A 27,126-nucleotide genomic window follows, 5' to 3' on the forward strand; every position below is an offset into this window, starting at 1 on the left:
GACAGGCACAAGTCAGGGAGACAATCATTTGATTCTTCTAGTTAAGAAAAAAAAATATTTGATTCTTCTAGTTAAGACAGCATGGGACATACTAAAGCCAGGATTTTTTTTTTCCCCCTCCAGCAAGAGCAGGGAAGAGACAAGCTGGCCAGGGACAAGATTTGGTAAAGGCAAGGCTTCATCACAGCTCAGGTAAGGGGAGAGCACAACCCTGCAGCTGTAGGTACACACAAACCCACATGGTTTTGAACACAGGTCACGCTTTATTCCAGTGTCTGCTCACCAGCCCTGGCACGGGGACAATGCCAGGAACAGTTACCAAAATAAGTTACATTTGAAATTATTACAAAGTAGCATTTTCTGGGGAAGAACCAGCACCTGGATTAAAATCCCCCCTATTTTAATAACAGGATATCCTAATCCCATGGCAGAGTAACTCCTGGGAAATGCTGCCTCATTTAATGGCTGTGAAGTGTTTCACACATGGAGTTACTCACAGATAATCCTTGAAGTCATTCACAGAAATAGGAAAAATTGAAGAAAACCCCACACTGCCAGGTGCTTCTCCATGAAGGAAGAAGAGTTTGGCTGATCCATGAAGAGAAATCTCTTCTTGAGGAGCAGCTCCTTGCCCCCAGCTGTGCCAGATGTGCTGCAGGGCCCAGCCTCCCCACAAGCACAACAGGCACAAGGGAAGTTGTGTCTGGAACTATTTTAAAATGTGGAGAAGGTGGGAGATAGTATCAAAGGTCAAGCATAGCATCTTCTCAAGAGTTCCACAGCTTGGGCAAATTAAAAACAAATCCAGCATTAAAAATAAGTTGAGGTCACTTCTCTCCCACAACTTGTCTCAGCAAGATTTAGCCACTCACAGCTACATCTGGGCTGAGTTAAAAAGCTGCAGTGCAGGTCCCATCTCCCCTTTCAGCACAGCAGCTGGATTTAAAAACAGTAAATCAAGATTCAGAATCTCCCCACCTTGGTTATCATACCTCCTTACTACATCTGACTAAATCCAGAGAGCAGAGGCACTCATGGCACAAGTGGGCACACAACCAGAAGATCCAGTGCTGTTCTAGCCCAGTAGCCTTGGCCAGAAGAGCTGGGATTTATCAGAGATCTTCCTCTGCTGCACTGGTTTTTATCTCCTTTGCAGCCAGGGCCACCTCTGTGTCCTTCCCTACCTTCTCCTCCAGCTTCTCTAGCACTTCACACCATTTTTCTGAGAGCCTGTTGGTTCCCTTTGGCTCTTCAGGTGCTTTTGTCACCTCCTGTGATAGTGGAGCCATCTCCAACTTGGGTAATTTTATATCACTCCTCATCTCTCTCTTCTTGTGCTTTCTGCTGTCCTGTGCCACCTTAGCCATGGCCCTGAAGGGCCCCACAATCCAGTTCAGAGGGGTGTTGTGAGTGACATACTCGAAGAGGACATCGAGGGACCTCCGCGCCTCTGCCACACGCTCCTGGCTGCGGGCCAGGGTGGTTCTGGAGAGGTCCTGGAAGGACACAGCCCTGGAAAAAGAGCTGTGGAGCTTGTGGATGTGCCGAGTGGCCCGAGACACAGCTTCCTGGATGCTGCTGGGGAGGCCGTGGATGCTGAGCTTGAGGCTGTGGTAGGCGGGCTGGAGCTGCTGGGTGATGATCCTCAGCATGGCCAGAGTGCGCGGCTCCACCTGCCGGGAGAGAACAGCTCAGGGACGGCTCCTGCAGCCGGGAGAGAACAGCTCAGGGATGGCTCCTGCAGCCGGGAGAGAACAGCTTGGGGACGACTCCACCTGCTGGGACAGGGCAGCTCGGGGAGGGCTCGGGAGGGCCCGGCCCACGGGGATACCTCTGGCTGGCTCGCAGTTCTGACTTGGTTTCCTTTGGGCTGCGTCAGGCTCCAGTCCACCCACAGCTGATGGAGCTTCTCCTGCCCTTCCAGCAGCTTCTGGCCAACCTCCTGTTTCACAGATTCAATCTGATAGGAAAAATGAGAGGAAAGGTTGTACTGCAAGCACACACAGAGAGGCATGAGCACTTCCCTGCCAGGGAAGGATCTCAGGTGACACGGAGCTGGTATGGGATGGAGGAAGAGCTTCCAGCCGGATAGCAGGGCAGGAAGGGCTACAGACAGGAGGAGGAAGGGCAAAGCGTGTTGGTACCAGTTTTATTGCCAGCTGCAGCCGTGAGAGGGTGTCCTGGGTGCGGTGCCTGAAGCCCTGCAGCTTGGCCAGGGAGTGCTGGTAGGCGCGGTGCCGGACCCTGCCCGACAGCGAGCCCAGGCGCACAAAGTAACTCCGCTGCCTCCTCTGCTCCTCCACGGAGGCCACGCCAAAGCCCTGCACCGTGGTGGCCAGTTTACCTGGAGGAAACAAGAACAGAGTGCAGCTGGGCTCACTGCCAGCTGGGAGGGGTGGAAGAGGTTGGATCACTCATTGGAAAACATGAAGGCTGAAGCTTGCTGTGGGAGCAGGAGGTTTGTAGTTGCTCATGTGTTAAAGGCAGGTTAGTCCCTGCTCAATCTTCAGATAAGCAGACTTGATGGAGAGTTGAAGCATGAACCCATGTATTTATTTACTTGGAGGCTGATGGACAAGGACCAGCCAGTAAATGCTTGAACTCTGTCCCATGCCATGTGGCAATTTGGTGTTGACAGCCAGCAACTTGGTAACAAATTCAGAGCTACCTGTCTGCTTCAGAAGCTGAGTCTTGCTGTGTCAGGTGCTCTCTACTCACATGGGAAAGGACTTGCATCTACAAGCGCCAGGTAAGTATTTTCTTACCTAGTTCCTCCTCGGTCATTGGGAGGTAATGATCCACCAGATCTTCTGACATTCCCAGGACAGATTCCACACCTCCAGCCACTGCCTGGCTCACTGCCTTGGCTTTGCTTATGCTATTGGTCACCACCGAGTTGGTCATCTCCATGCCCTCCTGGAGAACCTCTCTGCCCTGCTCCAGGGCTGTGTTGATCTTGCTGGTGATGGTGCCATAGGCAGCATCCAGAGCTGTACTGACCGTAGAGGTGACCACAGATTTGGTCTTCTCAACGCTGTCTTGAACAGCCCCTTTGGTCAGGTCCACTGCTTCGGTCACCTTGTTGGCCACCAGGTCCTTGGCCCCCTGGGCAGCCCCCACAGCTGCAGTGATGGTGGAAGCAACAGCAGACTTGGTCTTGTCAATGCTGTCCTCCACCGTGTGCTTGGTGACATCCACGGCCTCTGTCACCTTGTTGGTCACCAGCTCCTTGGCTCCCTGGGCAGCCTCCACAGCATTGACAATCGTAGAGGCAACTGCAGACTTGGTCAGGTCAACACTGTCTTCTACGATGTGCTTACTGAGGTCCACTGCCTTGGTCACCTTGTCTGTCACCAGCTCCTTGGCCCCTTGAGCAGCCTCCACAGCGCTGACAATCGTGGAAGCAACTGCAGACTTGGTCAGGTCAACACTGTCCTCCACCATGTGCTTGGTGACATCCACAGCTTTGGTGACCTTGTCCACAGCATCTGTCACCTTGCTGGTCACCAGCTCCTTGGCTCCCTGGGCAGCCCCTACAGCTGCAGTGATGGTGGAAGTCACAGCAGACTTGGTCCTGTCAACACTGTCCTCCACAAGGTGCTTACTGAGGTCCACAGCCTCTGTCACCTTGCTGGTCACCAGCTCCTTGGCTCCCTGGGCAGCCTCCACAGCGTTGACAATTGTAGAGGCAACAGCAGACTTGGTCCTGTCAACGCTGTCCTCCACCATGTGCTTGGTGACATCCACTGCCTCTGTCACCTTGCTGGTCACCAGCTCCTTGGCACCCTGGGCAGCCTCCACGGCACTGCTGACAGTGGAGGTGACCACAGACCTGGTCAGCTTGACACTGTCCCCAACAACATTTTTAGTGAGGTCCACAGCTTCAGTGACTTTATCAGCCACCGCTTCCTTGGCCTCGCAGGCAGCATCCATAGCAGAAGTCACTTTGGTGGACACCAGCTGCTTGGTGTCTGAGATTACCTGCACAGGGAGAGAGGCAGAGAAAGATTTCTTCTTGTTATTGTTCCAAAATATGTTTTCCCTCTCTGAAAAAGCTTTTCCACTGGGGTTAGTTGTGCTTGCAGTGGTGGGAGGGCCAAGGAGGTGAGCACACCTGTACTGACATGGACACGTTCACTCCTACATGCTGAGGGCACCTCTCTAGCTTTCCCTGCTGCTGAGCTTTATTTATTTCCCCATATTTCTGTACCATAAAACTTCCATCAAGCCATGGCTTCCCCAGGAAAAGCCTTTCCTTACCTTGTCTGCTGGCTGCTGCAGGAAGGGCAAGTTCTCCTCCAGCTGATCCAGACCTTTACAGGCATATTCATTCACAAGAGCAACTGGAAGAGACAACAGGCACCAGTTTATTCTTACATTTGGGGATGGGTGTTTGACCCTACAATGGCCAGTTGAGGATACACTCATGAAAACAGGCCCCAGAAAAAAAAAAATCCCCATTCTAGGGTGGGATGTGTGTGGGCATTTTGTTAAAAGTGAACAAACCCTAAAATTCAGCAGGTTCAAATAGCCTCCATTTTGCCTGCCCAGCTTTCTAACAGTGGACTTTAATCCAACTGCACTGTAGCACCTGCCCTTGGTGGGCAGGACACTGGGTTTAAAGGGTTGAGAATGTTGGGATAAGCCAGACTGAGCTCTATTCCAGACTGACACAGCTCCTGCTTGGGATGGTCAGAACTCCGTAACCTCAAAAATCAAACTCTGCTTCTCCTGGAAACAGTTTCACACCCAGGCAGTTCAGTGTTGGGGAGCTGCTGGGTGGGAGGCCCAGTGCTGGAGGAGAAGGTGCTGTGGGAGGTGGGATCACCCTACAAGCACATGAACCTCCCCTCCCTCCTGCCCCCAGGGTCCCCCAGCCCTGCACTTACTCTGCGGCTCGAGCTGGCTCAGGATGGGCTGTGCCCCTCCCACCACACTGCCCACAGCCACGGCAGCCACGGTCTCAGCCACGCTGCAGACACCACCGAGGCACGGGTGGGACTCCTTGGTGTGGGTGTAGGCAGAGGAGACCAGGTTGAAGGCAGAATTGAGCAAGGGCAGGCTGGTGACTCGATTGACAGCGCTCTAAATCCAAGAGAAACCCTGGCATTAGAGCCCAACCTGAACACAGCCGTGTGTCTGTCCAGAAAGGTCCCAGCAAATCCATCTCCTCATCCTTCAACTCATCCAGAGGCCTCCAACAAGCCAGGGTTAAGAAGTCTGAATTCTGTGCTTGTGAATTCTGAGTCACACTGGTTTCAGCACCAAACCAGGTGTGGAAGTAGGACCTGCAACAGCTCCTGTTTCAGAACTACTTGCATCATTTGGCCAGCCCTGAAGTTGTCTCTTGAGCAAAACAATTGCCTTCTGTACTGAGGGGGTTTTGATTTGGCCACAGCTTCACAGGGCTAATCTTTCTGTCCCCCCAGCCTGGTTTTGGGGTGCTGGCAGAGGTTTACCAGCACATGTCAGTGGGTGATTTAACTGCTGTGGGTGCCCTGGCACCTACCACACTCTGCTGCTCCTCAGCCTTCAGCAGGTCTGGGGTTGGGGTCTTTCCTGAGGCCATACTGACTGCAGCTGGAAGGAAAAACAGGAGTATCATGAGCACAACTTCATTTCCTCCAAAGAAATAAAATCCTGCCAGGACAGGGGAAAAGCAGCAGGCAACAAAGCTGGGATTTGTCATTCAGCTGCTCCCAAAAAGGTTCAGGTTAGAAATAGGTGAGAACTCTTTTATTTGTCTTGTGTTTTCTCTGTGGGGTGGGATGACCCTGCCTGGGCACCAGGTACCCACTAAAACAACTCCATCACCCCCCTCTTCAGCTGGACAGGGGAGAGAAAATATAACAATATAGCCAGCCTGGGAAGGACATGAAAATCCTGTGGAGTTCTCCCTGGAGGATGAGCCAGGTTTCCCAGCTGCAGCATTCCATGGCTACCCGGAGACTTGCCTTCACATCCTACTGACCAGCAAGGCAGGAAATCTCACTTCCTGTGAAACCAAGGCTCAGAGACATTCTCATGACATAATGGGATTGAAGAAGTATAAGATGTTGCAATAATCTGAACGGGTATTGTCCCCCAGCACGGATCTCCTGTGGTATCTGGACACTCCTGTATTGGTAATAAACCCAGGATTACTCTGAGCCTTAGTCAGGCACAGCAGGGATTTCAGCACATTTGTTCTTTGGGACAGTCTGCTTTTCTCTCATTTGCCAGTTAATTCCTATTCTTAGATTTGCTATGACATTTTCCAGTGGAAAACCCTCAAACCAAAATTCCTGCCAAACTGGATTTCCAAGCCACACACTGCTCCAGGCTCACTGGCAGACTCTTCCCAAAAGAGTTTGCCATCCGAGTTGTGGTGGAGCCCATTGTCTTGGTTCTTGTGTTCTTTGCCTCATGCAAGGTTTTGATTTTGCTGAGAAACAGGAACAGAGAGATGGAGAGAAGCAGTGAAACCAGCATTTGTGAGCCCTGGGCTGGGCTCTGCCACGGGCCAGGGACATCTTAGGAGATGACTTGGCAAAACACCAGATATTGTTGCATTAACCATTGAATTAATCAAAATTCAGATTTGAGCAGGGCAGGGATGCCGAGTGCCACATGCCTGTAGCAAAAGTGTCACCCAAGTTGTTACCTCCAGCCTCTCCAGTGCTCCTCTGGGAGCCCTCCCCACTTATCTGCACAGCAAAACCACCAATGGATCCTCACCAGGCTGGGAGAAGTTGTAAAAAGCTGCTCCAAAGCAAGCAAGGCTGAATTTAGTCCCAAAGTCCACGGTTTGCTGGCAGTGGCTGTCCCTCCTGCTCTGCCTCAGGGCAGGTTTGTTATTTCTTTGGAGCCATGCAGGGCTGACTTGGGGGCAAAGCACAGCTCTTTCAACACCACCACAAACAGCCCCTTTGCTCAGTTATTTTACTCTGGACAGGTGGAAAAAGCTCAGACTGTGGAGTTTGACACTGTGGTGGCCTTGGGGTCAGAGCCAGCACAGAGACACAGCAGCAAAAGGAAGAGGGGGGACTCTGGTTGGAATAATTCAGGAGTAACTTCTTGGCTGATGTAAGAACTGCTGTAAGGTTAGATCAGCCTCTGAAGTACAGGGATCCCATGTTAATTATGGATACAGCTTGGCAGGGACAATCCTTCAGCACAATCATGTTGGAACAAGGTTTGCTCTCCACTGTGGAGGAGAAATCCATATTTTGCAACACCCAAATTTGCAGTGTGGGCAGATCTCCACAGCATGGTTTTATTTTCTCTTTCCCTGCAGAAGTGCTGAGCAACCCTTGCTTTGCTTCAGAGGTTGCAGGAAAGCCCAGTGCCTGGCAACTCTGGGTCAGGTGGTTCTGAATCCTTTGGAGAAGCCACAGCCAAGCCAGGATGGCTGGGAGTGGAAATCCCAGTGGGCAGAGGAACAGAAACAGCAGCACTTTGTTTTGGTTGTGGTTTTCTTCATATGAAAGTGATGATCAGATGACTCCATGCCATTGCTACATCTGAAATATTAGGTCACTGCTGGAGAAAGCTCTTGAAACAGGTGGTTTCGGAAGGATCAAACTTCAGTGCTCTTTTCTAGCATCAAGGTCAAGAGATTTTCTGGGATCAGGAGCTGAACTGATCATTGCCCGTTTGGAGTCAGTGAAGGAGCAAGGGCTGGCTCCCTGATTTCTGGCACTGGCAGTGACCAGTTCATGTAAAACAGGTTCTTTACTGCCCTTGGCTGGAAGGTTTCCCTGCAGGAAGCAGCTCAGCTCCATGAGAACAGGCTGCTGGTGTGTGCTCCTGTAGCATCTTCATGTTCAGGAAGCTCCTCTCCCTTCCAAGGGATTTCACTTTGGGAGAAACTGAGCCACAGCCAGCAGGGCTGGTTCCGTGGCTTAACTGGCAATTCCTTAATGACCACCGAGGAAAACAAAGCTAAATGTACTGCTTTAGATGTGAGCAGGGAGGGCTAATCAGGGCACAGGAATTCAATTGTGGTTCAAGCACCTATTTACATTCTTTTCGAGAATTGCCACTGATACCCCGTTCCCAAAAATGCAGATCTGGGTCATGGGATGTCTGTGGGGAATGGGCTGCAAATGCTCTGAGGACAGAATTAGTTTTAGGAGGAAGATCAAATGATTCCCAGCTTTGACCTGAGGACAGCAGTTTCAGGGGCTGGCAGAGGTGCCCATCTCACCTTTCTGGATAAACCAGCAGCACTAGGAAACCTCAAAGATCAAAGTTACCCTTGCTGATGGATGCAGGGCTTCCCCCACACCTCCAGCAGAAATTCAACACCACAGCCAGTGGCCACCACTGGGTCAGTAACCGTTTGGAAAAGAATATTTTAGGAAAGAGGAGAGGAAGTTTTAACTGAAACAGCTTCTCAGTGCTTCTCAGTCTTTCCATGAGGACAGAGTTCTTGGTTTCATCTGGAAGCTGTAATTTGCAGAGCAAGCAGCTCAGCACGTTTCCATCTGGAATTTTCAGCAGAACCAGCTACAGAAACTGAAATCCTTCCCAGCCATCCACAGCTCAGGGTAGTCATGACCACATTTAAAGCCTTGCTAGTCTTGAGAAACGCTAATCCAGTTTGCCAAAGCTCCCTCTGGGGGCTGGCAGAGCCCTGCAGGGACAGGGTGCTCTGAGCAGTTCTTGTCACTCAGTTCTCGTGCCTCCACCAGAGGATCACGAGAAACAGCCCCGGGCAGGGCTGGCAGCCTGTCACAGGAGGGGAATGCCCGGCAGGTCACCTGCACCCTGTCCCCGGGGTGTCACCTGCCCCTGGAGCATCCACCTTGTCCCTCATCCCAAACACAGCGCCGTGCAGGTGACTGGTGGGAGTCACCCCCCAGCAGGACCCTCAGCAAACAAGAAGCAGAAAAAGAGCTTTAAAACCCCAAACTGCTCAGTCACAGAGATCCACAGAGTTACCAAGGAGTCATCTCAGAGCTGGGAAGGAGCCTTTAGGGAACTGTTTGAACCCCACCACGGTTTGGGTTGGGCCTCAAAGATCACCTGGTTCCACCCCCCAAGCGCCTCAGCTGTTACCCAAGGCAGACACATCGCGACAGCGGAAAATGTCACCTTTGCCCTCAGAGAGGAAAGCCCCCCATGCACAGAAAAACACAGCGGGGACACAGCACCCAGCTCCTGCTGTGCAGGGGGCTGAAGAGCCCTGGGGCACACCCGGATCCCCCCGCATGGAGCTCCGAGCTGCAGCCCCCGGCACCAGCCCGGGCAGGGCTGCAGAGCCCCGGGGAGGCACCCCGAGCCCCCAGACAAATCACAGCCCCCAGACCTTGCCCACCCCCCAGCCCAGCCCTACCTGCCTCCTCCGCGCCCGGCTCTGGTGAGACTGGGAGCACTGGTGGGACTGGGAGCGCGGGGCGCCGCCCCAGTTAAATACCCGCGGGGTGATTGGCAGCGCGGGGCCGATGGAGGCAGGAGCGGCCTGGCCAATGGGGACAGCACCGGGTGGGGCCGCAGGTGAGGGGCCGGGGTCCCCAGGTGAGGGGCGTGTGTCACAGCTCAGCGGGGTGGGTGTTGGAGCTGCTGTTTGTCCCCCCAGCAGGGGCAGAGCTGGCAGGGTGTGCAGGGCATCTCTCAGAGGGTGCCCCAGCCCCTGGTGCTTTGGCCTTGGAATACCCTGAGTTGGGAGGGGGCCACAGGGATCCCCCAGCCCTGCACAGCCACCCCAGCAATCCCCCCGTGCCGGGGGCTGCTCCTGCAGGGAGCTGCTCGTGGAAGTCAAGCACTGGAGCTGTTTGGAACAGGGGGCTGGGACAGGAGCTGTCCCCCTGTCTGTCCCCCAGCTGGGGGCACAGGGGCTGTCATTGCAGGGGGTCACAGATGTTGTCACCAAGTCCCAGAGAAGCAGGACATGGTGTTTGTGGTGTGAACCATCATCATCATCCTGATTTTTTTTGGCAAAGCTCCCCTCCCCACATGGGGGCTGCTGTGCTTCCCCGAGGAGTCAGAAATGCTCTCCCACCTCAGCCCGTGCCAGGCCCCAGCAGACACCCGATGATGAAACTTTCTGTTTCTCCTGTTTGCTGGGATTTTCAGGGCAGGAGTTGATTTATTTTTTTATCCTCACAGAGGGCCCCGCAGTGCAGGACTCCAAGGAGCTCAGGGCTTTTTAACAGCTATAACAAATACTGAAAACTCCAGTTAATGCTTTTCTATTTGTGCCTTTTCATCTTCAGCTCTCCAAAACTGGTTTGAAAACATCAATTAAGCTTCCTGTTGTCTGTTTTCAAGATCAGCGGGGGAGGAAACCGAGGCACAGGTAAAAATTATCTGAAGTCTTCTAACACTATTACAGTGATTGAGTCACCTTGTTTTGGGCCATGGATGCAGGAGACCTTGGCTCTGTTTCTCTATTGCCATTCAGGCAGGGGGGGTGCCAGTGGTTTTTGAAAAATGTGCTGTTAAGCTGACAAAAATGTAGACAATTGTCACTCCTGAGCTTTGGGGCTGGAAGGAATCCTCATCCTGAGGCTGGCTTAGCTGGGAGTGCTGGCTGGAAAGGCCTCTGGAGCTCAGGCACTCCTGGAGAGCTGGGACCTGGCTGGGTCTGGGAGCCCTCCCAGGGATGCAGATCTCCCACAGCCTCTCTGCCTGCTGGACCCACTGCGTGTGGATGTTGCATTAATGGAGAAACTGCTCCCAGTGTCCACTCTGAGCCTCTCCAGCTACAAATTGTGGCTTTTGCCTCTGGTTTGATCACCTGCACTGCTGGAAACAGTCCTTGTGCATTTGTCTGTGTGACGTAAACTCCATCTTCCTTCATCACCTGGGAGCCTGTCACAGAGTCACAGGATTCAGAATGCTCTGGGTGGGAAGCACCTTAAGTTTTTGATGCAGTTCTGAAGTGATTGATAGCTTGTACTAAAACTGAAGGCAGCTTTAACAATTGTGATGTTTGTAAGGGAAATAAGAATTGTTCTTGTCTGTCCTGTGAAGAATTGATGAAATGAAGTTTTTTTTTACAGGAACAGGGAATCAAGAAATGAGTCCTGTGTATTTTGGAGTGTTGGCCTGACATGGCCAGTGCTGCATCCTCAGGTAAGGTGTCAGTGATCCAGCTGCCAGGGGGTTGCTGGGTGTGAAGTGCCCCTGTGGGTCAGTTCTGTGTGGATGGTGAAAGTCTCATGGGACAGGTTCTATTTCATCCCCTAAGTGAGTGAAACAGCCCTGTCTGCAGGATGCACCTCATGTGGCTGTGGTGGGGCACAGGGGAATGTGAGAAGTGATAACCAGTAATTAAAATTAACCAGGCTGTGTTTAATATCTAATATGTGGCTTTGATATTAGGGTAAAATGTCGGTGCTGGGATTTCCTGCTGGGTGGCAGAACTGCCTGCAGGCTCAGGACACTGGATTTGGGGGATTGCAGTGTCAGAGCAAAGGCTTGCACAATTGTTTCTGTGACCCTTGGTGCTGTATGAAAGACACAGATTTAAATCCGAGATAAAATCATCATAAGAGGTTTGGTGGGGTGGGAAGGGCGTGGGAGGAAGTGGAGAAACACGTTTGGGGAAGGAAGAGGAGCTGTGCTGGCTGGGGCATGGCAGCCCTGTGCAGCCCTGAGCAAAGCTGCAGCATCCAGACCTGGGGCAGGATCCTTCAGGTGTGAACCCCACCTCTGCTCCAGGAGCCCCTGTCCCTCAGCCCTGCTGCTTCAGCTGCCCCTGGCTCCTTCAGCCCTGCTCCTTCAGCTGCCCCTGGCTCCTTCAGCTGCCCCTGGCTCCTTCAGTCCTGCTCCTTCAGCTCCTGGCTCTGCCTGGGGACGAGGCCTCAGCCTGGAGCTTCTCACTTGTCCCATCCTGGTTTCTGTTGAGTGCAAACCTGCAGGCGTGTGGGGGATTTGGAGGGTCAGAGCCCTGTGTTGGGAGCCACTCCTTGCCCTGCTCTGTGGTGTGTCACAGCTCAGCATTGTCCCTTTGGGGCCCAGAGGCCACACGTGATGCTGGAGTTCCCACTGCAAATGTTCATCTGCTGCAGAGGAAATCATCCTGCTGCTCTCCCAGGGCACTGCTGCATGAGTAACCTGCCACTGTGCCACGGTCAGCTTCCCCATGTCACCTCCCCCGGGGCAGGCACAGGCACGAGAAGTGATGAGAAGGATGATTCAGGGCTGGGGCACGAGGAGCTTTGGTTCTGTTCCTTGGGGAGGTGAAGCACAGCCCTTGGGTTCCAGAGCTGCCTGGGCAGCTCTGCAGGGCCCACGAGGGGACAGCTCTGGGTCATTGTCATTCACTGCTGTGCCAAGCCCACCACCCTTCCTGCTCCCCCCAAGCCTTCAGAGCACTCTCCTGGGTCAGGACCTGCTGCAGGTCTCTGCTGCCTCCCTGTGCACCAGCCCAGCAGTTCCCTCCTGTCTCCTGTGTCTGATCAGCTCACCTTGAGGTGAGCCCCTTCCAGCAGCTCCCCAATCCCTGTTCCCCAATCCCTGTTCCCTCCCCAGCCCCTGCTGCTCTTCCAGCAGCTCCCTGGGCTCCCCAGCCCCTGTTCCTCTCCAGGCCCTGCTCTCCTTCCAGAAGGACCTCCCAGAAGGACAGGTGGTGGCAAGTTCCTGCTCCCCTTCCAGCCACTTTGCTCTCACAGCAGGGAACAGCCTGATGGTTCCTGGCTGCTCTCCCAATATTCCAGTTCACCTTTCTGCTGCTTTTTTCAGGCTGCAGGATGGTTTTCTGCGTGCCTGGCTGCTCCTCCCTCTGCTGCTGCTCTCTTGCCTGAGGTAGAGGTGAGCTGGTGTAATGCTGCTGGGTTTGGTAGATGGGAGAGGGGATGTCTCCTGGCCTGCTGAATGTGTCCCCTCCATCCTCAGCTGTAGCTGAGACCTCAGCTCCTGCTTGTCCAGAGGCACAGGCCTCTTTTGCCCTCCCCAGCCCTGGGCTTTGGCCAGCTTTACCCCTGTAAGCTGCTGCTTTTCAGAGCTTTGTGTGGAGGGAGGGGAACATGGGATCCAGAGAGTTCCTGGGTGCAGCATGACTGGATCAGCCCAGAGCACGTGGGGCTGGGTCAGCCCTGCACTGCTCCCCCTGAGCTGCAGCCCCACCTGGGGCAGGTTTCTGGCTGTGCTGTGTGTGACAGGCCTCAATCACCACCTGTCCTTGGGAACAGCAATGCAAGGAATAGCTGTTTATGCACATAAAAGCAGAGATGCCAGTGCCCGTCTCTGGTTTTGGCTGGGATAGTGTTAATTTTCTTCCCAGTAGCTGGTCCAGGGCTGTGTTTGGGATTTAGCATGGGAATAATGTTGATAACAACCAAAGTTGTGGTTGTGGCTGAGTTGTGCTTACTCCAAATCAAGGACTTTTCAGTTTCCCAGGCTCTGCCAGCGAGCAAGGCCACAAGGAGCTGGGTGAGAGCACGGCCAGGAGAGCTGCCCTGGAGTGGCCAGAGGGATGTCCCATTCCACAGAACATCCTGCCAGTACAGAAACTGGGGGGTGGCACCTGTCTGTCAAGGTCAGGGTGGTGAACGACTGTGTGGGGCAGCTCTGGCAGGGAGGAATTCCTGCCCAATCTCCCAGAACCCTCCCAGGCTGCAGGAAGTGCTTCAGGTTAATCCTCCAGTACCTCCGCAAGGGCAAGAAATGACTTTGTGTCAAGGCAGAGCCTTCAGCCCTGGGAGGAAACACGGCCTGGCCGCTGCAGGCTGCCTGAGTGCCCCGACAGCCCCCAGCCCACCCAGGCCTCCCGCCAGCCCGTGACCCATCCGTGGGGCCCATGGCGGCTCCGAGGACGGAGTGGGACGCGGCAGAGCCGCTGCCCTGCGTGTCCCCCGGTGTCCCCCGCGGCACGCAGGGCGCCGCGTCCCGCTGTGGCTGTGTCGTGGTGCCCAGGGCGCCGCGTCCCGCTGTGGCTGTGTTCTGGTGCCGTGGCAGCCCACGGGGGCGGGGAGGGGAGCACGGGAAGCGGGGTTTGCCGTGCCGCGCCTCGTGCTCCTTTGTCCGCGGCCGCTCCGGCCCGGCCGCGCCATCCCCGCGACCCCAGCCCGGCCTCTCTCCCCCAGCAGCGCCAATCCTCGCCCTTTCATCCTTCCCTCGGAGCAGCCTTCTCTCAGGGGCCTCTCGGCCGCGCTTTCCGCCATCCCAACGGTTGTTTTAAGCAAATATTGGCATTTTGAGTTTCCTCGCGGCGTCGGTGGTTTTGGGGACAAACATCCTGCTGGGTCTGCTCGTTCTGCCGGCTCGCGCGGCCACGCCACGGCCCTGCCGTGTCACCCAGGCCACCTTGTCACCAGCGGGGCCCTGCACAGCGCCACGAGTCCCCCTGGAGCTAACGGCCCGGGGAGTTAGAGCCCTTTTGCGGATTATTTGGTTTATTTGGATGGCTTTGTGTATTCGGTTATTCGGATTATTCGGTTTATTCGCATCTTTTGGATTATTCGGTTTATTCGCATGAGGGTAGGGCCTGGAGCCCCCCAGGGGGACGGGAACCCTCGGGAAGGCTGGCTGTCATGGGGGGGGGGTCATTGGCGTCTCCTCTCCCGCTGGGGCTCCCCAGGTCTAGGACAATCCCCGGTACCGTGCCCGCGGCCCCGGGGGTTCGGTGCTGACGGAGCCCTTGGGCATTCCGGGGTTTTGCCCGCAGCATGGCAGCGGAGCGGGGCGCGCCGGGCCGGGTCCCTGGCGGGGGATCCCCGCTGTCCCCCCGGTTCCAGGGGGTGTTTTCCCGGTCCCGTTTCCCCCCCACCAACCAGGTTCCCCCCCGGGCTCCGGGAGGCGGCGGCGGCCCCGCCCCGCCCGCGCGTTCCCGCCAGCGGCGGCCAATGGGAGCGCGCGGGGCGCGCGCGGGGCTTTTCCGCGCCAAACTCCAAAGCCCGCGGAAAGCGCGCGCGGCACCGGCTCCAGCACCGCGCCCGGTGAGCCCGCCGGGACCCCAACCCCCGGACCCCCCAGCCCCGGCACCGCACCCGGTGAGTCCCCCGGGACCCCCCAACCCCGGCACCGCACCCGGTGAGTCGCCGGCATTCCAGCCCCGGCCCCGCCGCCCCATGCGATCCCGCCGCGGGCCGGGCAGCGGCCGGTGGCACCGGGAGCGGGAGCACAGCGAGGGGCGCGGGGCTTTCCCCGCCCTGCCCGGGCGGTGCGGGAAGCCGCGGCGGTGACAGCTGGCTCTGGTGCCCCGGAGGGGTCGCGGCGCTCGGGGCCGCGACAGCGGGACCGACCCCCGCCCCGCACGGGCCCGCGGGAGGGGGTGTGGCCGTCAGGGGCGGTGCCGGCGGCACCGGTGCCCCGCGGGCCCGNNNGGGCGGCGGGCCCGCCCCGCCGGTGCCGCCGCCTGAGCGCGGGCCCATTCCCGGGGCAGCGCCGGCGCCATGTGGATCCAGGTGCGCACCATGGACGGCAGCCAGACGCACCGCGTGGACTCCCTCTCCAAGCTCACCAAGGTGGAGGGGCTGCGCCTGCGGATTCACGAGGTGTTCGGCGTGGAGCCCCACCGGCAGCGGCTCTTCTACCGCGGCAAGCAGGTACGGGCGCGGCGCGGGGATTGACAGCGCCGGAGCGGCGGCGGCGCCCGGCCCCGTGCTCCCCTCCAGCTGAGGACGGAGGTTTAATTTATTTATTTTTAATTGCGTGGAAATGAGGGGCTGTGCTGCCATCTAGTGATCCCGGCTGCCTCCCGCGCCGCTCCGTCCGTGGGCTCGCAGGGAGAGGTGCCAGCTGCACAGCAGCCTTTATTCTTGCTTTTCTTTGCCGTTTTCCACCTCATGTGTTGCTCTTCTGCCTTGACATCGCCTTTACGAAGTGTCTGGAAATTACCAGTGGTTTTATGGTCTTTAATGTGCTCAGTGTTTTTAAGCATTGCAAGTTTTGCCGCTCTGAAAGCCGTAAAGATCTCATTTTCCTTTGTAAATTGGGAAAAGCAACTCATGATTCTGAAGTTCTTCAGCTCTGATATCAAATTCTCACTAGGTACAGAACACTTGAGTGGCTGAGTGCTGTGTTATGTTCTCAATAACACGTTTACAATTGCTGTCGTACAACTGGTTTATTCCCTGTGAGTTAATAATGTAACTAAATTAGCACTGAAGTCAGTCAAAAACATTTAAAAATACAATTGTTGTAGTCTGCCTAGTCCTGTGCTGCTAAACCTTCGTGCTAGAGAAACTCCTGATCTGGCGTTTGGTTGGTCGCAGGATTAATTTCAGGAAAAGCAGTGGGATGCTGAGTTGGCTGCAGATGGACAATTTTTTGTAGCTGCTCTTCTTTCTGTTTTAGGCAGTCTCGAGCTAACTGTACTCTGTAATTAGCAGGTGTGGCTGTAGAACATGGAAATACACCTGGACTAGCCTCAGGTACCAGTTCTAGAATAAAGAGAGGCTCTGTAGGGTGGTGTAACATCTCTGAAGGGCTGTTTGTAACCCACTTTTCTGTGTGGTTGCTGTAGATTTGGATGCATTAGTGACCCATTTGTGTTGTAAATGAAGCGATGAGGGGGGGTTGGTTCAGGGCAGGTGCCACCTGTCAGCCTTCCCCCGAGGTGTGCAGGCAGCCAGGGTTAAACACATGTTCAGAAGTGGTGACTTCCCAGTCAGGATGCCCTTGCCCTACAAAGGAACCCCTTCTCCTGCAGTTCCAGTGCTCCTCAGCTCAGGCAGGAACGTGAGCCAGCCTCTCTTAGGCCTTGTTCCCATTGTGCTTTGTCTGCCTCTTGGAATCCCTGCAAATGTTCCATTTCTTACTCGTGAGCATTTTTCAGCAGGGTTAGAAAATCAGCTGTTAGTTCAAACGTGCCTCCTTTGTTGGAGGTTTGTCCTCAGTCCCGGGCTCTTCTTCCTGGCTGTGCTTTGAGCTCCTGTGGTTTCCTGTCCTGTTCCTGTGCTCTTCCATTTCACTCTGCACCTGTTGTCACTCGTGTCCTCTGCTGCTGCTGTTGCCATGTTGGTGACATTGTGTCCTGGCTGAGGAGAAACAGCCAATTTCTGGTGTGTTCTTTTTGCACCTCGAGGAGTTTTCATCTCTGAACCAGCAAAAAGCTCAGACCTCTTCCTGTGCAGTCAGATTTCCAGGGATTGTTCCATAGCCATTGGATGCCATAAATCAGAATTGAATTATCATAGTGATTCCTGTGAAGTGTAAATTTTTGTGGTTTTGCCCTGCTTCCCTCTGATAGAGAACAAAGCTCCAGGGATTGCTTTTTCTGGTGGTTTAGGCTGGAAAGGGATGATCATTTCCTGTATAATTTCTTAGTCAGACCTTAAATATGTGGGGAAGCTTGTCTGAACTTCTGACTGCTCCGTGGGCTCCAGCCTTGCATGTTAACTCTAAAATGCTTGTGCTCCTTAGAGCTCTTGAGAGGTTTTTGAGGGACCTCTTTCTCTCTCTGCACTTCTCTTTTTGCAGGGGCAGGGTCTCGATTTGACTACAAACCGTGCCAGACTCACCAGATAAACTCTTAGAATTAGGCAGAGTGTGAAATTAGGACAGCCTGGCTACGCTAAAGAGCGATCGAGTAGTTTCAAGTTGAATTGAATCTTTTCTGATTTTACTTTCAATGGAAAAAATGTGTGATTAACTCTGGCTTCTACTTAATGCTATGAATAATGGAGATGGTGCAACAATAATCTGGATCACACACAATTAAAATATAAAGACAATCTCCATTAGGATTTGGGATGTGCCTGAATTGAGGAAGAAATAATTTCCTCTTGTGTTTGTAGGTAATGTGGAGTTATCTTTGAATCCTGACGGGAATGTGGGGGGTCTGTAGTTGTTTCATTGCTGTTCCTAGGGAACGCACTGCAAACTTTTCCAGATCTCCTGGAGGCTGGGTAGCAAGTCCAGCACGGCATGGAAGCCTTGCTGGTGCAGATTGCGGGGTGGTTTTAAAAAGAGCACTTAAATAAGAGGACTGAGAGAGAAGAAGGGCCCAGACGTGGCTGATAATGGTTCCAGAGCCACGTGGTGGATGCTGGCGGGCAGGGCCGCTCTGAGCGCCATGGGAGCTTGGGGCGAGCCCGGCGCGGGCGCTGACCGGCTGCTTTCCCTGCAGATGGAAGATGGGCACTCCCTGTTCGACTACAGCGTGGGGCTGAACGATATTGTTCAGCTGCTGGTCAGACAAAGCCCGGCCCTGCTGCCTGCCGGGAGCAAGGAGAAGGACTCGGAGCTCTCGGACAGCGACTCCGGCTGCGGCTCCGGCCCCAGCGAGTCCGACAAGAGCTCCCACAACGGGGAGGCTGCCCTGGAGCTGGAGGGACAGCCCAGCACGGCGGCTCAGCCCCACTGGACCGACCCCTGCTTCGGCCTCTACAAGGTGGGTGCTCACACGCCGCGAGCCCTCAGACCCGCCTGGCCAGGGGAATTGTTCTCTGTGCTGGAGAATTGCTGAAAATCCTTCACACTCCAATTGTGTGGGCAGTTCCTTTCTTCCTCTCGAGCCCTCCAACAACAAAGACAGAAATACCAACCAACCCACAAACCAATTCAATGCAACATGCTGTAGGTCAAAATACTTAATTTTTTCATTTTGTCGTTTGAACTAAAACTACAATACATTATTTTTTTTTAAAAAAAAAAGCATTCAGAGTGTCTGGTTTGATTTTTTTTTACAAATTTTCCCAGTGTTTTTGCTTGGAGTCACTACATTTGTCAAAGCTGAAACTTTCTTGAATGAACAAAAGAAAATCTCAAGCAGCTGTTCAGAATCATTTTATTTTTCTGTTTCAATGGGTTTCATTACAGATCTAGTGATGTCTTTGCCAGGTTATGAGCAAGACACTTTGAAACTCTATTACAGACTAACCAGTGATGGTTTGGGCTGGCTAACAAGGCTGGGTTTACATGTGCTGGTGTAGAATGAAATTATAACCTTACAAATTCAACCTAAGCACACTGTAGGGCTGCACAACAGGACCAGCAGAGCAAAAGAAATCTTAATTTTTAAGGTGATCAGTTAAATGTCTTGATAATGGTGCAGTTCTTGGGATGGTTAAATCTGAAGTGGATTGGAAATGAGTGCCTGATTTGCAGATCCCTTTTGCTGAGCTGTGCTCTTTGCCCTGTGTAGATCAATGACTTGGTGGATGCTCGGGACACGGACATGGGAGCGTGGTTTGAAGCCACAGTTGTGAACGTAACCAGGAAAAAACCCACCAGTGAATCAGCTGGGAGCTGCACGGATCCTGACCAGTCCACAGCTGTCCCTGAAGAAGATGTCATTTATCATGTGAAATACGATGAGTGAGCTTTGTTTTGTTGCCCTTCTTGGCCAGTAAAGTCATTCAGGTCACGATGTTGATGGGAAATTTTATTGCAGACATTGCACAAATTAAAACAGAACTGGGCAGTGACATAGTAATTATGTCATTGGGCCCTGGCAACTGTAAGGCTGTTTTGCAGTTGGAATTCCAGGGGGCTGCAATAATGTTTTTATTTTATGGACACCAGCATTTATAGGAAATGCTGGTGTCCAAGTGTTAAAGGGAGGCAATAGTAGCAAAGCCAGACTGGTTGGTTCTGGCTGTGTCTGTGTGGGAGGAGATTTTATCCTTGATGGTATTCTTGTGTGGCACAGCAAAATCAGCCTGTCTGTTCCTCCTGAGAGCTGATACTGAATCTGATTCCTGTTTGGTTCCTCCCTTGAAGCTACCCAGAGAACGGGGTGGTGCAGATGAGCTCGGGCAACGTGCGGGCTCGGGCACGGACCATCCTCAAGTGGCACCAGCTGGAGGTGGGGCAGGTGGTGATGGTCAACTACAACCCTGATGAACCCAAGGAGAGGGGCTTCTGGTACGACGCTGAGATCCTGCAGAAAAGGGAAACAAAAATGACCAGGGAGCTCAATGCAAAGATATTGCTTGGGTAAGCTGTTCATGTGGAATAAATGGAATTCTGCTCTGCTTCAGCTTTCTGAGGTCTGAGTGACTGCTGGCAAAAAATGGTGCAACAGTAGTGCTGGGGACAGATGAAAAGTGGCCTGTCCTTTTTGGGTGATTAACCTCGCATTCTGCAGTTCTGAATAACTTCCACTGAGGAATTGGACACTTTAAGGAATGCTGATCCATGATTCACTTAATGCTGAAAGGATGCAAAGCCCCATATTCACCATGAGGCAAATGATTGTTTATGTGTTAATTATCCATAATGGCTTTACAAAATGCACTGTAATATTTTGTGGAGATAGAATGATGTAGAATGAACTCTCACTTATAAAGGTGATGAAAAATTATTCCAGATCTCTCCTGAAGGAGACTCTCAACTTCAGGCTATATTTTTTAAAAATTTCAGGTAATTTTCACAGAGTTGACAGAATATTCATCCTTTTTCCTCACACCACAGTGATTTTGACTTTTAAACTATAAAATATGAGAAGCATTAGTCTGAAATATATTTGGGGGCAGGGAGAACAGTCACTCTTGATAATTGAAATGCTTCCAGTGCCTGGAATCACCCTGAGACAAGGGGGTTAATTCTAATTGCATGAAAATGATTAGATTTTTAATACCAGAGCAATCTGATGCAGAGCTGTGAACTCGAGCTGTGGGATGCTTCCAAACTCTGATCTTTCCTCAACTTCTTCTAGGGAAGCTGGTGATTCCTTGAATGACTGCACAATTATATTAGTGGATGAAATCTACAAAATTGAAGAGCCAGGCACTGCTTCTCCCATCAGTACTGGAACCCCAAAACGTGAGTCTGATGTGGAGTTCTTGCATGTCTGTCTTACCTTGTCATGTCCTGCCAGTTGTTTCTGTGAGGATCAAAGGTTTGAGGGTCCAAGACACGTTCAGTTGTGCCTCCTTTGACCATTTCCAGTGGATCTTGGCCCTTGCTGAGTGTGGTTTGTGTTTGCCCACAGGACAGAGTGGACCTGTGTGTAAAGCCTGCAAGGACAACCCAAACAAGACCTGCAGGGTCTGTGCTTGTCACATCTGTGGGGGGAAGCAGGATCCAGATAAGCAGCTCATGTGTGACGAGTGTGACATGGCCTTCCACATCTACTGCCTCAACCCTCCTCTCAGCAGAATCCCAGATGATGAGGACTGGTAGGTTCTGAGGAGGTGTGTGGGGTGTCACAATTACATCTAATTAGGAACAGGGATATGTGTGTTTTGGAGGGGTTTTTTTTTGGTAAAACTTCATAGCTTTTCTTGAGCTTCATGAGAGGAGGTTTTGAGCCCATGGCTTGCACACTCCTTTTCCTAGTTTTGGGATCTGGATGCCTTTTTTTGTGTACCTGCTTAAAGCCAGGGCTTGGAGCAGCCTGGGATAGAGGAGGGTGTCCCTGCCATGGCAGGGCATGGAATGAGATGAGCTTTAAGGTCCTTCCAACCCAAACCAGCCTGGGATCCAAAGAGGACCAAATGAGACCCTGATGTTGGGAGGCTTCAGCTGGGCAGAGGCTTTTTTGGGTCACTGCAGGCAGCCCCAAACCAGATCAGGCTGGTTTGTGCATGAGGTATGTACAGTGAGAGGTGTGGATAGTGAAATACATCTTTCAACAGACACAGAGTTCATGAAATGCACTGGTTTATTCCCTCTGCCCTGTTTCAACACTGTATGCAATGATTTTATGTTTCCTGACACAGCTGCAGTGGCTGGTGCTAGGACAGGAGCTGGTGTAGGTTAAATTCCAGTGTGGAGAGTGTGTCCTTGTCCTGTCTGGTTTCACATGTGGAAATTGTAACATAACTCACTATGTTTGGAGGAAATGCTCCTAATTGAAGGCTTTGCTACTTGTTAATTTTCACTGACTTTTAGGTATTGCCCTGAGTGTCGAAATGATGCAAGTGAGGTGGTTTTAGCAGGAGAGAAATTAAAAGAAAGTAAAAAGAAGCAAAAGATGGCATCTGCTAATTCCTCCTCCCGGAGAGACTGGGGCAAGGTCAGTCCAAAGCTGTTTTACTTGGAATTGTGTTTGTTCCTTTGGGCTCTTGGCTGATCCTGCTCTCTGCCCAGGGCATGGCGTGTGTTGGGCGCACCAAGGAATGCACCATTGTCCCCTCCAACCACTATGGACCAATTCCTGGCATCCCTGTTGGCACCATGTGGAAGTTCAGAGTTCAGGTATGAAGCTGAATCCTGGCCTGACCTGCTGTGGGGAAAAATGGGAGTGATCCAGTTCCTACAAGAAACCTGAAACAGTTAATGTGGAAATGTGTGTGTCACTGGATATATGGAAGTGCAGAAGGAAAAGAATTCTGGCTTTGTCTGGATCAAGTGTTCCATAACTAATGCTACATTGTTGGGCCCATCAAGTGCTGGTTTATTTTGTTTTGGTGCTCTTTTTGGTAACTCAAAATCCCCAAAGCAAGCAGATTTGTTCCCAGTAGTTTGTCGTGGAGGTGTGTAGTGTGCCCTGGCAAGGGTGTCTCAAATATCCACATACATGAAACAGAAAGTTGGGGCAAAAAAAAGCACTGGCCTATCCAGGTCTTGCTTTCAGGTATTGAGGGAAGGTTGCTACTACAACTCTTTCAAAACTTTATACAAATATTCAATATCTGTATTATTCTTAGGTGCCTGGAGCCTTTTAATAAGCAATTTCAGTAAGAAATATCCAGATAGTTAGATTTGCACACAAACCTTATCCATGTATTCAGTTTACTGATACAGTCAGTGCCTTAGTTTTTTAGATGCATTTTTATTTTTCTTTCTTCTGCCTGGAGCTTTTTGGTGAATGATGGTGAGAGCAGCTTCCCCCTATGACACATGGAAAGCAAATGTGAAGTAGCACAGTTGGTGGAGCTCCAAGCCCAGAGCTGTGTGGGGCCTGTTGAGGGCAGGTGCCTCCAGAGCTGGTTTTGTCTGGCAGGTGAGCGAGTCTGGGGTGCACAGGCCCCACGTGGCGGGGATCCACGGCAGGAGCAACGACGGGGCCTATTCCTTGGTGCTGGCAGGAGGATATGAAGATGACATCGTGAGTGGATTCTGATTATTTATGCACAGAACCAAACCAACTTGTTTAAACTCCCCACCAAACACTTGCCCAGCTTCACCTATTTCCTTCAGAAGCAAACGAGGCGAGGAAAAACTGCAGTGATCTGTGCCAGCCCAAGCCAGTTTAACATCCCTGTGCCAGCTTTTGATCCCAGAGTTCTGACTTTTCAAGGTCTGCCTTACACCCACAGCTGGAGCAGTCTCATGGGCTGTGCTGCCAGCTGTTCACTCCCAGCAGATCCTGTGGGAGCCTGGGCTGCTCAGGGGTGTGACAAGACAACATTGTCACCTGGCCTCCTCTCCTGGCAGCCTGAGGGAGGGCCAGAGACCGGCCAGTCTGGGAGCTTAAATACAGGAAGCATCTTTCCTCTTTGAGAATGCCCTGCTAAACCTACCTGATTGAAAGACTCTCCTGCCTTTATTGAATTCTTTTTGTGACTGTGCAAACCATCCGTGTTCATTTCAGGATCATGGGAATTCCTTCACGTACACAGGGAGTGGGGGGCGAGACCTCTCCGGGAACAAGCGCACGGCAGAGCAGTCCTGTGATCAGAAACTCACCAACATGAACAGGTTGGCAACGTCTCTGCTCCCTTCTAGCCTCAGCACCTGGCACCACCAGGGTTGTTGGGGCTGTTTGCATCCAGGGAAGCTGGCTAAGCTTTGGAAGAAAGGCCAGAATTGGGTCTGGGCTGTGGTTTAGGCTGCAGATCAGTTGCACAGTGGGAATGCTCCTTGCACTGTAATGGGACAGAACTGTGGGTGGGGTTGGTGTCACCTGCCATACTGGCTGAAACTTAAGGAGCAGAGCAGCAAACTGGTGTAGGAGTTCTCCTTTGCAGCCAGTGGTTACTTTGGGAGGCCAGACCATTTGTAATTCTGAACTGTTATCACAGATAAGCCTGGACTGGAGTGGAGGAAGTGCTCTGGGCTGGGTCATGCCATGAGTAACCAGCTGTCTAAAATGTGCCCACTCAGGAGGCTCCCTGAGTGCAGAGGTGTCACTGTCACACAGGCTGCGTGGCAGGGCTGCATTCAGGCACACTCACTGAACTCTGGCCTCTCCTGCAGAGCCCTGGCTCTGAACTGCAGTGCCCCCATCAACGACAAGCACGGGGCTGAGGCCAAGGACTGGCGGGCGGGGAAGCCGGTGCGGGTGGTCAGGAACGTCAAGGGAGGCAAGCACAGCAAGTATGCTCCTCTGGAGGGCAACAGATACGACGGCATCTACAAGGTGAGGAGGGCTGCCTGAGCTGCCTGAGCTGGGAAAAGAGCATGTGGTTGTGGCCAAGGGGCTTTGGCAGAGTGTGATGGACTTGCTCTGGTTTTTTCAGGTTGTGAAATACTGGCCTGAGACAGGGAAGTCTGGGTTTCTGGTGTGGCGTTACCTGCTTAGGAGGGATGATGAAGAACCTGCTCCTTGGACCAAAGAGGGAAAGGACAGGATGAAAAAGCTTGGTCTGACAATGCAGGTACTGCCCTGGACTCTCAACTGGATGGATAGCAGGGATTTTTCTGTTACGTGCTCTGAGGATGATCCTTAGCTAAAAATTGAGACTAAGGGGGACATAAATGCTTCCAGTCTGCTGGGTTGTTTGTTTTTATACATCAAGAGGCTAAAAGGACAAAACTTACTTTATTTCTGGTATGGGATTTCTATAGGCTGTGAAGTACTTCCCTATAGCAGGGATCTGTTGCTTAAAATAGATTTGAAAGTGTCCCTGGGGCAGTTCTCCAGAGGTCACTCTTGGACCTGTCTTGGTCTGCAAGTCTCACCCAGTGTCTGCATTGAGTGCTCTTTGTTTTGTTTCCCTGCAGTATCCTGAAGGATATTTGGAAGCTGTTGCAAACAAAGACAAGGAAAAAGAAAATAATGGAGATGATGAGTTTGATACCCCAGGGAAAGGGAAGAGGAAAAGGAAATCAGCAGGTTTGTGGAGTAGGCAAGTGGATATTAGAAAGCCTTGGAGTTTTTTGTGCATTTTACTTGGTTACTCTTTTCTGGTGGTTTTTTGGGTTTTTTTGTTTTTTTTTTTTAAATCTTTGTGTTTTCTTTCAGGTGGGGAGGAAACACCCGTCACCTCTCCAGCAGGGACTCCAAAGAAAACTAAAGTTGAGCCATACAAGCTGACATCCCAGCAGAAATCTCTTATAAAAAGTGATGAAGCCAATGAAAAACTGTGGAATGAAGTCCTAGAGGCCCTCAAAGATGGGCCGGTACGTTGGGCTTTTCCCCCAGCTGTAGCTGTGCTGTCCCCAGACACAAACCCTTGGCTGAATTAAAGAACAGCCTCAGACCTAAAATGATCTTATTTTAGTATAAACACCCCAGCAGGTTTAATGGGACAGGATTTGCATATTAAGATTTGTCGAGAATCCTCCTATATTCAAAGCAATCCCTTGCATTCAATGCTGGGGGTTTGGGTTAATTCATGTGTCTTTCAGCATTAAGCTGATTCAAGTGTTCTCTTTGCAGAAATTTCTGAATAAAGTGGAGGAGGCCTTTCTGTGTATCTGCTGCCAGGAGGTCGTGTTCCGGCCAGTCACCACCGTGTGCCAGCACAACGTCTGCAAGGTGGGCTGGGCTGGGCTGGGCTCTGCTGGGCAGGGCTGGGCTCTCCTGGGCTGGGCTGGGCTGGGCCGGGCCGGGCTGGTCCCCCCCATCCCCAGCCAGGCTGGAATTGCCTGGTCTCTGCCGTGTCCAGCAGCAGTGCTCTCAGTGGGCAGTGCAGTGCCCCTGTTCTCTCTGGTCCCTTCCCAGGAACCTCGGGGCTGGCTGGCTGTGCCAAAGGAGCCCAGCTCCGTGTCCCTGACCCTGCTGCCTTGTGTCCCCAGGACTGCCTGGACAGGTCCTTCAAGGCCTCGGTGTTCAGCTGCCCCGCGTGCCGCTACGAGCTGGGCCGCAGCTACAGCATGGAGGTGAACGAGGCCCTGCAGAGCATCCTGGCCCAGCTCTTCCCCGGCTACGGCAGCGGCCGGTGATCCCCCACAGCACTTCTCCCTCCCCACACCTGCCCCGGGCTTAATTTAAAACAAAAAAAAAGGTTAGTCTGTGTTTCCTCCCACCCCCCGCAAAAATGGTTTGAAGTCTTCCTTGTTTTTAAAAAAAAACCTGTCCCACTCCCAATCCAAGGATTATCCTTTTGTGTGTTCGTGGATTTTGTTTTTGTTCTCTATGTTGAACTTTGCATTTGTATTTTTTTTTTCATCCCCTCAAACTTGCCATTCATCAGCACAGAATTATTTGTTTCTAATGGACTGAAAGTGCTTCCGGTGAGGCTGCTAATGATGAGGAACGTTCTCAGAGTGCCCCTGTGCCCCTTTTATTTTTAGTTTTTATTCCAAAAATGGCTTGGTTGCTAGAACAATCTTCACTGTCTGGGGATTTGGCCATCCAGGTAGACTTGTGCATCACCTTGGCAGCATTTTGATACTCAATTTGTACAAGATGGTTCCTGGCTTTGTACCACGAGTGAGTTTTTACTATTTTTTTGTAAGAACGTTTTATACATTTGACAAAAAAGCCATTTTCTGCTAATTTTGTATCTCAGAACCAGAAGGCTGCTTGCTTAGAGCCAAGTGGTTGGAGCAATATGCAGTACTACCTCACTGGACTTCTCTTAGGGAAGGATTTGTTCAGCTGGGCGCTGTCCCCTGTCCCGAAATGCCATTGTGGAATACCCTAAAGCCATTCTTAAGTGCCTTTTGTCCTTTGCTGAAGACTGGGCTCTGAATCACCATCAAGGTCTCCTTTTTTTCCTAAGCACTGAATTGTTGGGACTTGCCAGCCGGGTTCTTTGGGAGCGTGGATCACTGTAGCTGTGTGTGATTAGTGGGGATTTGCAGAGGATCAGGTTTCCTAGTTAGAGGTGGATTGGGGAGGTTTTTTTTTCTTTATTTCACTGCATTTCTACCTGGAAATGAAAAATAATTCTGGCTTTTTTATGTCTTGGCCATGCCTGGGGAAGGCTCCCTTGGTTTCCCTCTACCATGACCAAAGTTTGCAGTTTGATACCTCAGCAAGACAGGGATGTTTTTAATCACACTTTTCTGCAGACAGACTGGAACAAATGTGCCTAATATTGGTTTCCTCACCTCTTACCCTTTGGAAAGTGATTATGTTAATATGTTAGGGAAAAAGACCCCGCAACATTTTATATGTTTTTTGGTGAAATTGTCAATTTTTTGTATAATGTGCAAGTTGATGTTCTCAAAATAAATATCTTTTCAGATTAA

The 27,126-nt window shown here is 52.1% G+C and overlaps 2 protein-coding genes across 7 annotated transcripts; one reads left to right on the plus strand and one right to left on the minus strand.

Annotated features, from left to right (window-relative positions):
- Nucleotides 1–65: 65 nt before the first annotated feature.
- LOC120513879 (perilipin-3-like) lies at nt 66–9,360 on the minus strand. The gene is made up of 8 exons (XM_039733715.1): nt 9,320–9,360; nt 5,510–5,580; nt 4,890–5,085; nt 4,261–4,343; nt 2,766–3,981; nt 2,145–2,344; nt 1,832–1,960; nt 66–1,673 (listed from the first exon to the last, which is right to left on the minus strand). The coding sequence occupies exons 2-8, from the start codon at nt 5,567–5,569 to the stop codon at nt 1,113–1,115; spliced, it is 2,445 nt and encodes an 814-aa protein (XP_039589649.1). The 5' UTR covers nt 5,570–5,580; nt 9,320–9,360; the 3' UTR covers nt 66–1,112.
- Nucleotides 156–27,126, plus strand: UHRF1 (ubiquitin like with PHD and ring finger domains 1). 6 transcript variants are annotated; one of them, XM_039733741.1, is made up of 20 exons: nt 156–192; nt 10,200–10,282; nt 10,989–11,061; nt 12,673–12,741; nt 15,314–15,476; nt 18,002–18,265; nt 19,019–19,191; nt 19,597–19,812; nt 20,534–20,640; nt 20,810–20,996; nt 21,712–21,835; nt 21,910–22,017; nt 22,766–22,870; nt 23,357–23,463; nt 23,962–24,124; nt 24,225–24,362; nt 24,709–24,820; nt 24,950–25,107; nt 25,367–25,465; nt 25,726–27,126. In XM_039733741.1, the coding sequence occupies exons 5-20, from the start codon at nt 15,324–15,326 to the stop codon at nt 25,870–25,872; spliced, it is 2,361 nt and encodes a 786-aa protein (XP_039589675.1). In that variant the 5' UTR covers nt 156–192; nt 10,200–10,282; nt 10,989–11,061; nt 12,673–12,741; nt 15,314–15,323; the 3' UTR covers nt 25,873–27,126. The 6 variants fall into 6 exon arrangements, with proteins under 6 accessions (XP_039589675.1, XP_039589703.1, XP_039589712.1 ...); XM_039733769.1 differs by lacking the exon at nt 15,314–15,476 and having other exon boundaries at nt 25,726–25,872; XM_039733778.1 differs by lacking the exons at nt 12,673–12,741; nt 15,314–15,476 and having other exon boundaries at nt 25,726–25,872.

Source organism: Passer montanus, unplaced genomic scaffold (assembly GCF_014805655.1).
Source record: "Passer montanus isolate IOZ18808 unplaced genomic scaffold, ASM1480565v1 scaffold112, whole genome shotgun sequence".
In the NCBI taxonomy this organism is placed as follows: domain Eukaryota; kingdom Metazoa; phylum Chordata; class Aves; order Passeriformes; family Passeridae; genus Passer; species Passer montanus.